The sequence below is a fragment of the Pavona decussata genome, unplaced genomic scaffold, assembly GCF_977016875.1.
Source record: "Pavona decussata unplaced genomic scaffold, jaPavDecu1.1 SCAFFOLD_114, whole genome shotgun sequence".
Lineage (NCBI taxonomy): Eukaryota > Metazoa > Cnidaria > Anthozoa > Scleractinia > Agariciidae > Pavona > Pavona decussata.
In genome coordinates, this window is record NW_028145528.1 from 1,884,213 (window position 1) to 1,896,429 (window position 12,217).

At 36.9% G+C, this 12,217-nt stretch overlaps 1 protein-coding gene and 1 long non-coding RNA gene across 2 annotated transcripts; both read right to left on the reverse strand.

Annotated features, from left to right (window-relative positions):
• Positions 1 to 3,164: 3,164 nt before the first annotated feature.
• On the reverse strand, positions 3,165 to 3,474 carry LOC146470124 (uncharacterized). The gene is made up of 2 exons (XR_014867045.1): positions 3,333 to 3,474; positions 3,165 to 3,283 (listed from the first exon to the last, which is right to left on the reverse strand). It is a non-coding gene; the product is annotated as an uncharacterized LOC146470124 (long non-coding RNA).
• Positions 3,475 to 3,962: 488 nt separating this feature from the next.
• Positions 3,963 to 12,217, reverse strand: LOC146470125 (high mobility group protein 20A-like). Its single transcript, XM_085122199.1, has 9 exons — positions 11,943 to 12,217; positions 9,425 to 9,450; positions 9,272 to 9,318; positions 8,567 to 8,764; positions 8,149 to 8,263; positions 7,409 to 7,437; positions 6,320 to 6,587; positions 5,423 to 5,777; positions 3,963 to 4,319 (listed from the first exon to the last, which is right to left on the reverse strand). Exons 1-9 carry the CDS (start codon positions 11,987 to 11,989, stop codon positions 4,295 to 4,297), a joined length of 1,110 nt encoding a protein of 369 aa, XP_084978325.1. The 5' UTR covers positions 11,990 to 12,217; the 3' UTR covers positions 3,963 to 4,294.

The following is a 12,217-nucleotide window of genomic DNA, read 5'->3' on the forward strand; positions in this document are numbered from 1 at the left end:
AAACTAACAGGAGTCAGCATGCCCAGACTGTCGTTTCACAAAAGTACTGGATGAATTAAGCAGACCTGTATCACACTGTATTTAAGCGGACACCGTCTAGGGTCCCAAGGGTGTCCGCTTAATACAAGTTCACAATTGCATGCTGGGTAGGATAGGGAAGCTGTACACTGTATGGTTTGATTTTGGCCATTTTTTTTTTATCTGAAATTTAAATTTCTGAAATGGCGAAAACCGCAAAAAGAGTAGTCCTCTCTCCTTTTACTGCTCGGAATGTTTTTGACGCAGACTTTCACACAGCTAAGGGAATAAACCGCGCCATTTTCCCCTTTCACTTTTAATAAGTGATGCTGCTACCAGATGTCACTCAAAGGATCGACGCATTTATAAGGTTACCGTAAACCTTCAGAGGTGTCTCACGTTTAAGCGATGTAGCGCGTCCAGTTTAAACTGTAGATACCTAAACCCCTATATCAAATTAAAGCTTATAGAGCTGGCTATCAAACCACACCAAGAATTTTGAAATAAAATGAATTGTCGAATTTTTCACAACCTCTAATTGCGAGCGTCCGAATCACCTTTTTAAAGCTACAAAGCGAATTTTGTTTTTCGCTAATTTAATTTGCTCCTCAGTTTCCGGACCCAAAGCGCTAAAAAAGCGTGTCTGCGTTTTGCCATATTCAATCGCAATGAAAAGTTAAAGAGCATTTTCGAAATAGGATAAAAAAAAGGTGGACTGATCGTACAAAAATCGCTCTCGGAGAAAAAATATGCAGACACGTTTCTGTTGAATATATGTTAAACTAGCTACTGTCCAAATTTGAAGGCAAACGAACAAAGTCCTTTTGAGTTTTAGCTCTTTGAAGTGGCTCCTCGAAGTGAACAAGATTGATTTAATAAAACAGCGCTAAAAATTCGGCAATTCAGTTTATTTCAAAATTCTTGGTTTAGTTGGATTGCCAGCTCTATAAGCTTTAATTTGATATAAGGGCTCAGGTATCTACAGTTTAAACCGGACGCGCTACATCGCTTGGACGCGAGACACCTCTGACGAAGACACCTCTGAAGGTATAGGGTAACCTTAAGGCTCCACTAGCTAGTGGCGGGGGTGTACTCTGCATATCTCGTATACGATTAATATTTGGCGGTATCCCTTATAACATTCTGCCCATCACCGGCGTAAACCCCCTATCATAAGCTCTATTCCTCCCCTCCCCTCCGCCATCAATCATGAGTTTTGAACAAAACTAACATTTTACCTCCATGGCCACACGACTAACAGTCATTTTGACTTAGCACAGTAATACTTTTGCACTTTGAAGACCGCGTTTTCCTATGCAACGTAGATAAACCGGCTGAAGTTTAGACCATTTTTTTCCTTTTACAGGTAAGGTGGGCGGAGGGAGTAGGGCTTATTAAAAAATCTGACCACCAAACGGAGGGCTTATTTGAGTGTGTGTGTGTGTGTGTGTGTGTGTGTGTGTTGGGGGGGGGGGGGGGGTAGGAGGGTAACGGAGCTTTCTTGGATAGGAGTACAGAATATAAACCGGCCACTCCCACTGAAAGAAGTAGATCCCGAGAACTAGAACCTACACTAGTTTCATAATCCCTAAACCTTAAGGCTTCCGGGGCAGAATGAACGAAATACTATTCTGTTCATTTCGAAAACAGAATAGGTCCAAAAAGAATATGAAAACCGTCTACTCCTAAAGAACGCCCCCCTGGGTTAACCCAAGTACCTTAGTTTGACACATGATTCAGGCGTCGAACTCCATCAGTCAAATTTGTGGGAACTAATCATTGGTGGTGCAATACATATATCTAAAGACAACAAGCACGTTGAAATAAAATCGTATGACAGGAAAAAGCTTGTTTTCATTGCAGTTGCACCATTCTGAGAAAAGGTGGTTTGCAACCAATCCTTGGAGATCCAAAAGACAATAGTGTGGCAGCCATGCTGGATGACAGAACCTTTTTTTTTTGTCATCCAACATGGCCACCATACCGTTGTCTTTTTGCATCTCCACGGATTGGTTGCAAGGCACCTACAGATTGCAAATTCATACGTGAAAGTTCGACGCTTGAACTGGGCCTTAATTAAATCTCGTAACACTATGTCAACAACGATTTAGCAGCTTTATTTAATAGCCACTTTGAAATTTTCCAATTAAATTTAAGAGTCAATGACACAACATTTTCTTCATGCATTCACATTTCAAGTTCTCTATGCTTTTCTAGAAAACAACAAGTTTAATCTATAAATAGATATAAAGGTGCATTATATGAAAAGATGCTTTTTTCCACAACTAAGTATTTACAAACAAATCGTTCAAGACAATCTCTCTCACCATACAAAAAATTAAGCTCTCATATTATAGCAACAGGTCTTTATCAACTTTGCTTTCTCCAAATTTCACTGTAACACATCAACTTACTGTAAGAACTGTACATAACTTATCGTGCTCTTCAATCTTTCCTTTCCTAGAGATAAACCCAAAATTGTAACAACTCAAGGTGAGTTAATATAAATTTTTTTGTGACAGTTCAAATACTTCGTATTAAGCAAAACGTCCTGTCAATATTTCACAAAATTAATGTAATTTGACTTTTTTTAGGTTTTGGGTACCCTTGGACATGAAAGAAGCTCTAAAAGCAATATACATGTACACGGTAAAAATTACAGAACTTTAAACCACGTCTACATTATTATTGCGGGTGGTGAATGGTGTCTAAGAAAATACTGGTCTTACAAACATTTAGTGCAAATTCATGGGTCTTCTATTCTTGTCTTTTGTATGGTTCTCTGCATCTCAGGACTCAATATTTTTAACTTTTCACGAGGAAATTGAGTTTTGACGCTTCTTACTCCTACCTCTGAAAGTCTCGGGTTATAATTTTTTTTACAAGTGCAAACGTTTCTTGAAAGCGCTTTTAAGGTGTCGTGACATGATTTACAGACCTTTGGCCAGATTAAATTACAGGAATATTCAAATCTATTGAGGAAAAAGTAGTGGTGTACTGATTTTCTTGTTTAGATAACAATAGCGACACAAACTTCCTTGTTTTTCTTGGTTGGATTTTTGAATAAACTTGAAACTTGATAAACTTTCCCTGCAATTATTGCTGAGAGAGATTGATTTGGAAAGCAGACAAAAATTGGTTTACCAGTTATTGTCAAATAAACAACAATTTCATTTCACGTCCTTTCTAAGACAAAAAAAAATTACATACTTTTCAAATTGATTGGTCATAAGGGCTTTCCATGCAAATTGTTCAAATGTAACAACTTCTCAAGGAGAATAAAGCATGATGCAGGGTACAAAACCACATGTCACTTTTGTTCATATGTAATTGACAATGGGCAAAGTTACTGGTGTAACATACATAACCTTATTTGTGCCAAAGGTTTAGTAGCTGCACCAACAGTACACTTAAATGTTGTTCCTGTAAAGTGTTTCTAAATTTTACACTGGTCACGAGTAAGAAAGCTACACAACATAAAATAAATGTAAAGATTACTAATGATTGAAGCAGCATGTTATTGTTAGAGAATTAGACAACAAGAGCAGGGTACTCCATTTTCCCTTAGCTGGCAAACCCTTGGAATGAGAAACAGTGGGCTCTTGAGACAGATGATTTTCAAGTCCTAGATTCTAGAACTTCCAGTTTTTGTGCGAAAGATTCTTATTCTCTTGGATGTGATGTTTCGATCAATTGACACTTTAGAAATACAAAACAGGAAACAAACCGCTACTTGAACACGTTCGACCAATTCCCATTCTTGTTCCCAGATGTCAAATCATCTGTCTACTGTGCCCCCTGTTTCTCTTGCAAAGGCCATGGCTAAGAGACTTCCAAAGCTCTGGGTACACGAATGACAGGACTATTGGCCTACTTGAGGGAGTGGGGGACCCTAAAATAAAGGGATGAGATTGCTGGCTGTCAATTTTAAGGAGGCTGAAACATTTCCAAATAGCAAAATTAATGAATTTAATCACTGCTATTATTAATCAGCTTTAGTTACTGTCTTTCTTTTTTTAGGAAATCAATCTGAAAAAGTGTCTCTTTCTTAGGAGAAACCTTAGAGAACAAAACAACCAAACAGGAACACACAAAAAGTCAGCTTTGTAAAATAACTGCTTTGTGTGAGTTTGTGGTTTGAAGTGATTAGTTAAAGTGTCCTCTCATGTGCATCACACAGCAATATTTACAACACAAATCTGCAATAAAACATTCTCCAGTCTTTCCTCGCACAGCAAATCAGGATGAAAATGAAGGTCACATTGAACTTGCATTATCAGCTGTTTCCATCTTTTAGGCAGCTGAAATGTACAACACAACAACATATCATTGAATGAATGTAAATATATGAAACATATATTTTGAACTGCAGATGAAAACAACAACAACAACAATTTATTTTACAAATTCAGATATAAGTTGCTTGTCCCGCAAATAACAACCACAAAGGTAGTCGAGGAGAGACCAGACGAGCACGAGAATTCAAATAGAAGAAAGATCCTTGCAGTTAGTACGCAACTTAAGCAGTTGCGAAAAGAAATCCTGAAAAAAATTCAGTCTTGAACAGGATTTGAGCCCATGACCTCTGTGATGCCGGTGCAGTGCTCTACCAACTAAGCTGTCAAGCCAATTGGGAGCTGATCATACATTGTGAGTTCGTAATATGCCCGTGTAGGATGAATGAATAATTGTAAATATATGAAACATATATTTTGAACTGCAGATGAAATAGAAGAAAGTTAAACAACAACATATCATTACTACTACTTTAAAAATATGGCAAACATTTGCAGGGTCTTAGAAACTGATGTAAGCACCAAGCCAAGTTGAGTGTCAATCATTTGGACCAATTTTGTGACATCAAATTGCATGTTTTTACATGTAATGCTGTTGTTAACAGAAACATTGTCCTGATTGGTCACTTCACGTATACCTCCTGTATTGTTCCACATATGCCAGAAATTTAAATTTCTGTAGCCAAGGGCATCTAGAAGTACTTCTACCACCAACACGCTCGTACAACTGGGCGAGGTTGTTTGAAAACTGGTTAACACTAACCAGGAATGAAAGATACCAAGGTCTCTGTTTACACTGCTAGTAATAAGTTAAAGTTTGAAAGCAGCAAAATACAGAACAAGGACAACAAGAGTTTACAGAACTGCAAATTAATGAGCTACAGACAAGAATTCAAAAGGGGTAATAATTCTGGAGAAGCTTAACTTTGCTTTAAACAGGGCCATGAGAGAGATAAATGTGAATAAGAGCTTCTTGTAAAGAAACAGCACAGCAACAAAGACTTGGAAAACACTGTCAAACTATCATGGCTAGTGACCTTCAGGTACAAATCATAAATGTTATATGAAAGGTTCATTAAATGGCAGGTTTCACTGTTAATTTCACTTACTTAGGGTAGTCCAGAGATGCAATGATGTCTTTTATTTTAGCCGTTAACTCCAAGTTTTCTTTGCTATTTTCCTGAATATACTGCTGCAGTTTACCAACAAATGAATCCACAGACTCCAGCGTAATTGGCTCCTTTTCTCCTGGGATTTGAATATCACTAAAACAGCGCGAGATGACTTGCCGCAGCTTGGCAAGGTGTCTCTGTAAACCAGTTATTTCATTTTGTTGTTCCTTTCTTTCTCCTTCGAGTTTGTCAATGCCTTTCTTCATGTTCTCTATGTGCTTACTAAGAATGGCGTTCTGTTCCTCAAACTCTGTGTTCACCTTCCTCAGCTTTCTCAGTTCATTTTCACGAGCTAGAAAAAAAAAACAAAAAGAGATTTGTATTGATATCAAGTCAGTTAAATATTTCTTGACAGGCTAGGAACATTTCAAGATTTTATTTAGTACTTAACTTGTCAGTATGCATCTTTTTGGTTGAGTGAAAGAGAGAAAAAATGAGTTCCCTTGTCAGTCTACGGACTGCCTGTTCCCAGTAGGAGCTTTGTACCACCACCCTACACCCTCTAAAAAGCATTCATTTGGCTACAAAATCATTATTTTGGTACCTCCAACAAGGATTTACTAAATAAAATAATAAATAAAAAAAAAGTAAATATATATATGGGAATTTCAGTGGCTTCCACAGAGCGGCTCTTTCATCCACTGTTGCCAAGTCAAATTGGAATTTGGAATGTTGGTTTTTGTAGAGGAAGGAAAACTGGAGTGTCCAGAGAAAAACCAGAGAACCAACAACAACCTCAACCCACGTATGGCATCAACACATTGGCCACACTGGTGGGAGACAAGTGCCCTCATCACTGCGCCATCCCTAGATCAGCAGGCTGGTACAATATACCTTTGTTGTAATTTAGGAACTCTTCTGTGAATATTGGTATATCGCCATCCAGCGGAATCTGCTGTGACTGAGTTTCTGAGGGTTCCTCCACTTTTTTACTCTCCGATGTATCTTTTCCATTTGTTGTTTTTTCTAGTTGTCTCTCAGCTCTGTCCATCTGTGATGAGATGACTGCAAAGTGCTTCTTCCCAGACATGTGTTCGCGCTTGTTATGAGGCGAGTTGAAATACAGGTTGCATGCACTGCAGAACAAGTCATCGCTTCCACCCTGATAAAGTAAATGATAAATTTAAAGAATAAGGAATGAACACAAAATGCTGTATTGGCTCCAATAGCTAACAGTTTCCTTTAGTTTATGTTTACATTAATCATAAATAATAAGGTTAATATTTTTCTCATCAGCGTCTGTCAGTTATGCAATCGTTTGTCGTTAATTTGATACATCATTTTGGGACAGGAGATACACTGAAGTACTCAAGGTAGACTAAATTTTGGATCATAAATGACTAAACTGCATCTCAGGTACCGTCAATTTGCCACGAGAGACAAGTACAAATCATTGTATATTGGCTTTGTTTGTCTGTTTTGCCATTTTGTAATTTAGAACATTGTCTTAGCTTCAATCCATGTTAATTTCAGCAAACCTCATTGATTACTTTCATCAAAATTGTCCACCTCGTCAGTTAAATACTGAAAATCCTGATACAGTCTATTATTCAGTATGTTCTCAGTCAATCCTGGAAACCTTTACAATATATAATAAATAAAAACTGGATCATTGTTTAACAAAATTCCAGAGATTTGATTAGCTTAGCAGCCATGGTATATGCGAAATTATACCATGCCTATTAAATTGTGTTCTGGTTGTTCTTGCAAAGTAAAATCAACAAGATCTAGCAATATTTGTTGATCGTTTTAAATAAAACAATATTATCATTCCACTCATGCTTGTTGGGTACGAGCTGATCATAGCCAACTCGTTGGGATGCACCTTGTTGGCTATCTGTCATCTCATATCCAATGCGCACTCTTGGAATAATATTGTTAATATTATTAGCCCCTACACCATGGCCACTTTTATGTATTTACCTCTGTCCCATTGACCCCTTCCCCGTCAGCTAAAAACAAAACAGCCAGACATCAGTATGTACAGTGTAATAATCTTCAATGCAACCATTTACTTATAGTTTTTACTGAATTTACTATCAAATTGCTGGCAAGTTGTGCAGTGCCAGTAATTTTCATTCTTGCATTTTCCGATGTTGTTAGCAAATAGTTTGTTTGGTGTGCACTTTCTTCTTGAACAAGCTGTTTTACTGTTGCTATTCCTACATATCATCTTATAGTGGGGAACAAGGAGTCAGTGCTTAACCTTGCTGCCATTTATCATATGCAAGCATGTACCTGGTTTCAACAGATGCTCCAAACATGATTTTACTTTATGTCGGTTGGTGGTGCTCTCGGCTTAAACATTGCCCTCAAAATTTCCCATTAAGTTTTGCTCCTGAAGCCTCGCTCCTCAGCCAACTGTTTATTACTTGGACAATCTTTCAGCCTCGTGCATTATCCGTCAATTTACCAGCAGCCTGAAGGGGTCTATTTGCTAAATAAGGCTTTATAGTTACACTGTCACTGATGGTAGAGCAGAGTTCCCTCTTCTACACCAATTATTGCACTGTTGTTGATTGTTCATCAAGAACTCCAACTAATTATTTTATCACAGGAATTGGGCACTAAAAATACTGCTATTTGAAACTCTAGATAACCAATACTATTGATGGGAGAAGGAAATGTTAATATCCATGCAAGTTATGTCCTGAAATGTTTACCTTTTTTCATTGCCTTTTGCCTGGCAACAAAATTCTTGTAGGCATCAGTTTGCTGATACTGTTCCAGCTCCTTCATGTAGCGTTCTTTGTCTTTCTCAGCTTCTTCCAGATAACTCTGTATTTAAACAGTAAGATGTTAGGATATAGTGCACATGTAAGTCAAAACATCTACTGTCATATGTGGACTAACAAAAACCTAGTAGCTGGATAACTGGAGAAAACACACAGAAAAAGCTTGAAGTTCAAAATCAACAGTTAAATAGAGATCCTCCAGGAATGACTGTGCATGATTTTATACCCTGGAAAAATTCAAGCTTAATGTCAAACTTGAGCAGTACTTTACTAAAACGAACTTGAAGCCATGAGCACTGTCACTTTTATCATTTTCTTGGTTTCGCTACAACATTTCAAACCATACCTGCTTCTGCTGAGAAGGCAGCTGACTCCACATATTTCCAAGGATTTTTGTGACTTCATGAAAAGGAAGGTCTTGATTTTCAGCTCGCACTTTCTCGCGATGCTCATTCAGAAACCTGACATATCCTGTAAGAGGAGCTTTCGGCGCATTTAGGTCCTTGTCAGGCTTTTTCCTTTTCTTTCCTTTTGTAAACATTGTCTGTAAAATAAAGGTCAATCAATTTAGTATAAATGTTACATACTTCCCTCTGAGCCATCCATCAAAAGCCCTAAATTCCAAAATTTTACGGTACCCTTCCCCCTTCCCACTACAAGAAACCTAGTTACAACCCTTTTCATTTTTGCCAGATATATTGTGTTGTTCGAGAAATATCCATACACCCCTCACCAGCACTCTGGAAATTCCAGTTTAGCTCCATACTTACCTTTAAAATTTAGGCTTTTCATACCTCCCACACCCCTCAGAATTTCCAATGACCTTCCATGGGTGGGTATGGATATTTTCTGGATGCACACATAACAAATTCAGCAAAATGATCAGATCACAGTTAGCTTGATATCTCAGTTAGTAGGGTATTGGGCAGGTAATCAGATGGTCATGGGTTTGAATTAAGTTCAAGCCTGATTTGTTTTTACAGGCTTCCTTTCTATAACTGCTTTCATTTCATCTTTCATTAAAAAAAAAAAAAAGAATGAAAATACAAACCTTTCTCTGTTCTGGTTTATTTGGACTAGCAGAAGGACTGTTCTCAGCTACAAGAAATAAACAATGGTCAGTTACCCATTACCAAAACTTCCTTACTCACTTTTCAATGCTAAAGTAGGGCTGACTAGTTGGGGAAGAATAAGGCATATTTACCTGAAGATCTCTCTTGAATTAAGGTTCTGTAAAGAAATGAAGTCATTAGTTAAAGTGCTCAAGGATATTTAACTACAGTTAAAAAAAGAGATAAAAAAAAAAAAGAAAAGAAAAAGAAAAGAAAATGGAAACACTTGACAAACCCATGGCCAAACACTAACTTGCAGGGAAGGAAGGTGGGGCTTATTTAGTCATATCCATGGTTCATACTTCAGGTAGCCACACAAACAAAACAAAATGTACCCATACTAATTTATGCCATCTAATATTCTACCTAAGTATTCTAACTGATAAACAATAACTAAAAATTTAATAAAATTAATTAAAAAAGAAAGAGTGAGGTTTTAGAAGGCAAGCATGGCAATGATGATGCTTGATAAATAATTATTGCTGTGGAAAAAGTGTCTCAAGCGAGCGGCAACTTAATCAGGATTTATCGGAGATACCTAAGAAAAATCTTGAATTCAAGCAACTTTGCTGGCTATTTATCAGAATGCACTGCACACCAACAATACACAAGGATGTGACCTGACCATTTTGACAGTTTTTTTTTGTTTTTTTTTTGTTTTTCAGTTTGCTGTGAACAGATTTTAGTCAGTGTGAATCAAGTTGATGTGTCAACAGTTTCAGTTTTACCACCAAAATTATTATTGTATAATTTTATAAACAATCCATGATTCATGAAGAATGTGTTACTTATGAACAATGCGTGATTACATGTACATGTATAAACTTTGTGTACTTTGCCTTGTGGGTTATTAAAAATTGTTTTGTAATCGCAGATTCCTTTTGTGACAGCTCAATAATAGTTCTTTTTTGGTTAATTTAAGATGTGATTAGCACAGGTCTTGAAAACATTCAATTTTGTCTTCATCTTCAATGTACTCCGTCTATTTTAGTTCTTGCAAGCCACAGATGTCCACTGTCTCATCAGCTAAAATGTTACTTTCATTTTTGCAATCATTTCAATGCTGCTGTTATAATAGATATCCAATAACGTTTGAGAAGCTTAATTTCAGAAAACAATTAGTACGATGTACAGCAAACTTTTATTTCTGAATCTGTCTTAGACAATCAAGATTAATCAAGACAATCAAGTTTGATACGTTGGTCACCATTTTGTTCCAGCAGGTTAGCCAGTAAACAAACTGCTGCCGTATTCTGTCAAAACCCGAGTGGAAAAAGGGAACACAGCTTCATGAAGATGGGAGTTATAATGCACTAAGCCATAAGGCATTAAGAAGTTACATCCCATAATAAAATAATAGGACTTTTATTTTGAAAGCATGCACTGGTTTCAAAATATAGGTGATTGTCTGGTCATGTGACTAATAACATATTTCTTTTAAGGATGTGTCTACTAAAAAGGAAGTATTTTTGTGTGGCTTATGACTGTGTGGGGAAAGCAGATCTCAGCAAGGACTATTGAAATCTAAAAAAAGAAAATTGGGGGTAACCACGCATTATAATTATTCTAAAAAACAGTAAAATACAAAGCAATGTATGGCATTTTTTTCCATATTGAAGCAACTCTGAAAAATGCATGGTTACCCCAAATTTTCTTTATTGATACCAAAGGCACTTGCTAAGTTCTGCTTTCTCTGCATAGCTTTAAACTGCGCAAAAATATCCCTGTATTGGTATCCACCACCTGTAGGGAACCTAAGTATCTCAAGATGCGCAGAACGTATGCACAGTAACAAAAGTAGGCACCGTCCTTAAATCTTTGAATTCTCCATAGATTTATTATGGTAGGGAGAAATATGGAAAGATTTCCTCACAGCCCCATACATTACTTATACATGCACCACTGTCATACAAACCCTCTTCCAAAAACAGCAAGCATGAGAAGGAGTTTGAGTCACAAAGTGGATACATAATTAATGTATGGCGTTGGAATTACTGTGGAGAAATTTTCGGCGTGGTATAAATCTGTGACAATTTTCTTCACCTTTGCAGTTGTATAAAACTTTTCACAATTATAATTAATAATTTCACTCAGAAGGCAACTTAGTGGTGAACAGCTCATTAAAATAATTTTTGTTTGAAATTCCGAAATTAGATCATCAATACATAAAATGACAAAAAAGGCTGAAACTGAAGATAAAAAAGTTATTGTCTGCGCAACAAAATTCCGATACGTGCTCGTAAACAAGAGCCAATAATATAAGTCAAGTTACTAATGTATGTAGGATCTTACTTTAAAATGTTTTCATCAAACTCGAGAAAAAATACAAAGTGCTCCTTTACAATTTACAGCAATTTATAGAGAATACACATTTTTAACTAATTGTTAAGTTTAATATTTCACTTCTGGTTGAATAGTCAGCTTTATGAAATAGTAATGAGTCTGTCTTTTACCGTGTCTACGCGGGTATTTCGTGAAAAGGCAGTAATGGAATCCAATAATAGGCGATTTCGAAGCTTTCCCAACAAAATTTCAAAGGAAATCATCGACAGAAAACATTTAAGCGTCTTTTATCGTTTATCCATGAACTTTAAAACTTAAATAGCATACCTTCCTTCGCTTGGCTCTCCGCTTAGATCATTCGTTGTGGTTTCCATGATCTGTCGGGTCTTCAATTATGGAGTGAGTGAACGATTCGCCACGTTGACAACGCGAAAGTTCGACGTTTACACCGCACAAGACTTTTGAGCCCAATGAGTTATGTTGGCACCGTTCTTTCTGTGATTCCTGAGCGTTGTTCAACTATTTGAACGCAAAGAAAACAACACAAATCAGAGAAAATAAATCCAGCACCTCGCTGGTACCACGCTTCCCGGAACATGCAC

What these genes read in the sequence shown, in the direction of transcription:
- LOC146470125 (XM_085122199.1), bottom strand. Translation starts at nt 11,989, where the DNA reads ATGGAAACCACAACGAATGATCTAAGCGGAGAGCCAAGCGAAGGAAG. An exon ending in GGAGAGCCAAGCGAAGGAAG is followed by an intron (nt 9,451 to 11,942) that starts GTATGCTATTTA and finishes ATTTCTTTACAG; the next exon opens with AACCTTAATTCAAGAGAGAT. An exon ending in ATAAACCAGAACAGAGAAAG is followed by an intron (nt 8,765 to 9,271) that starts GTTTGTATTTTC and finishes TTTATTTTACAG; the next exon opens with ACAATGTTTACAAAAGGAAA.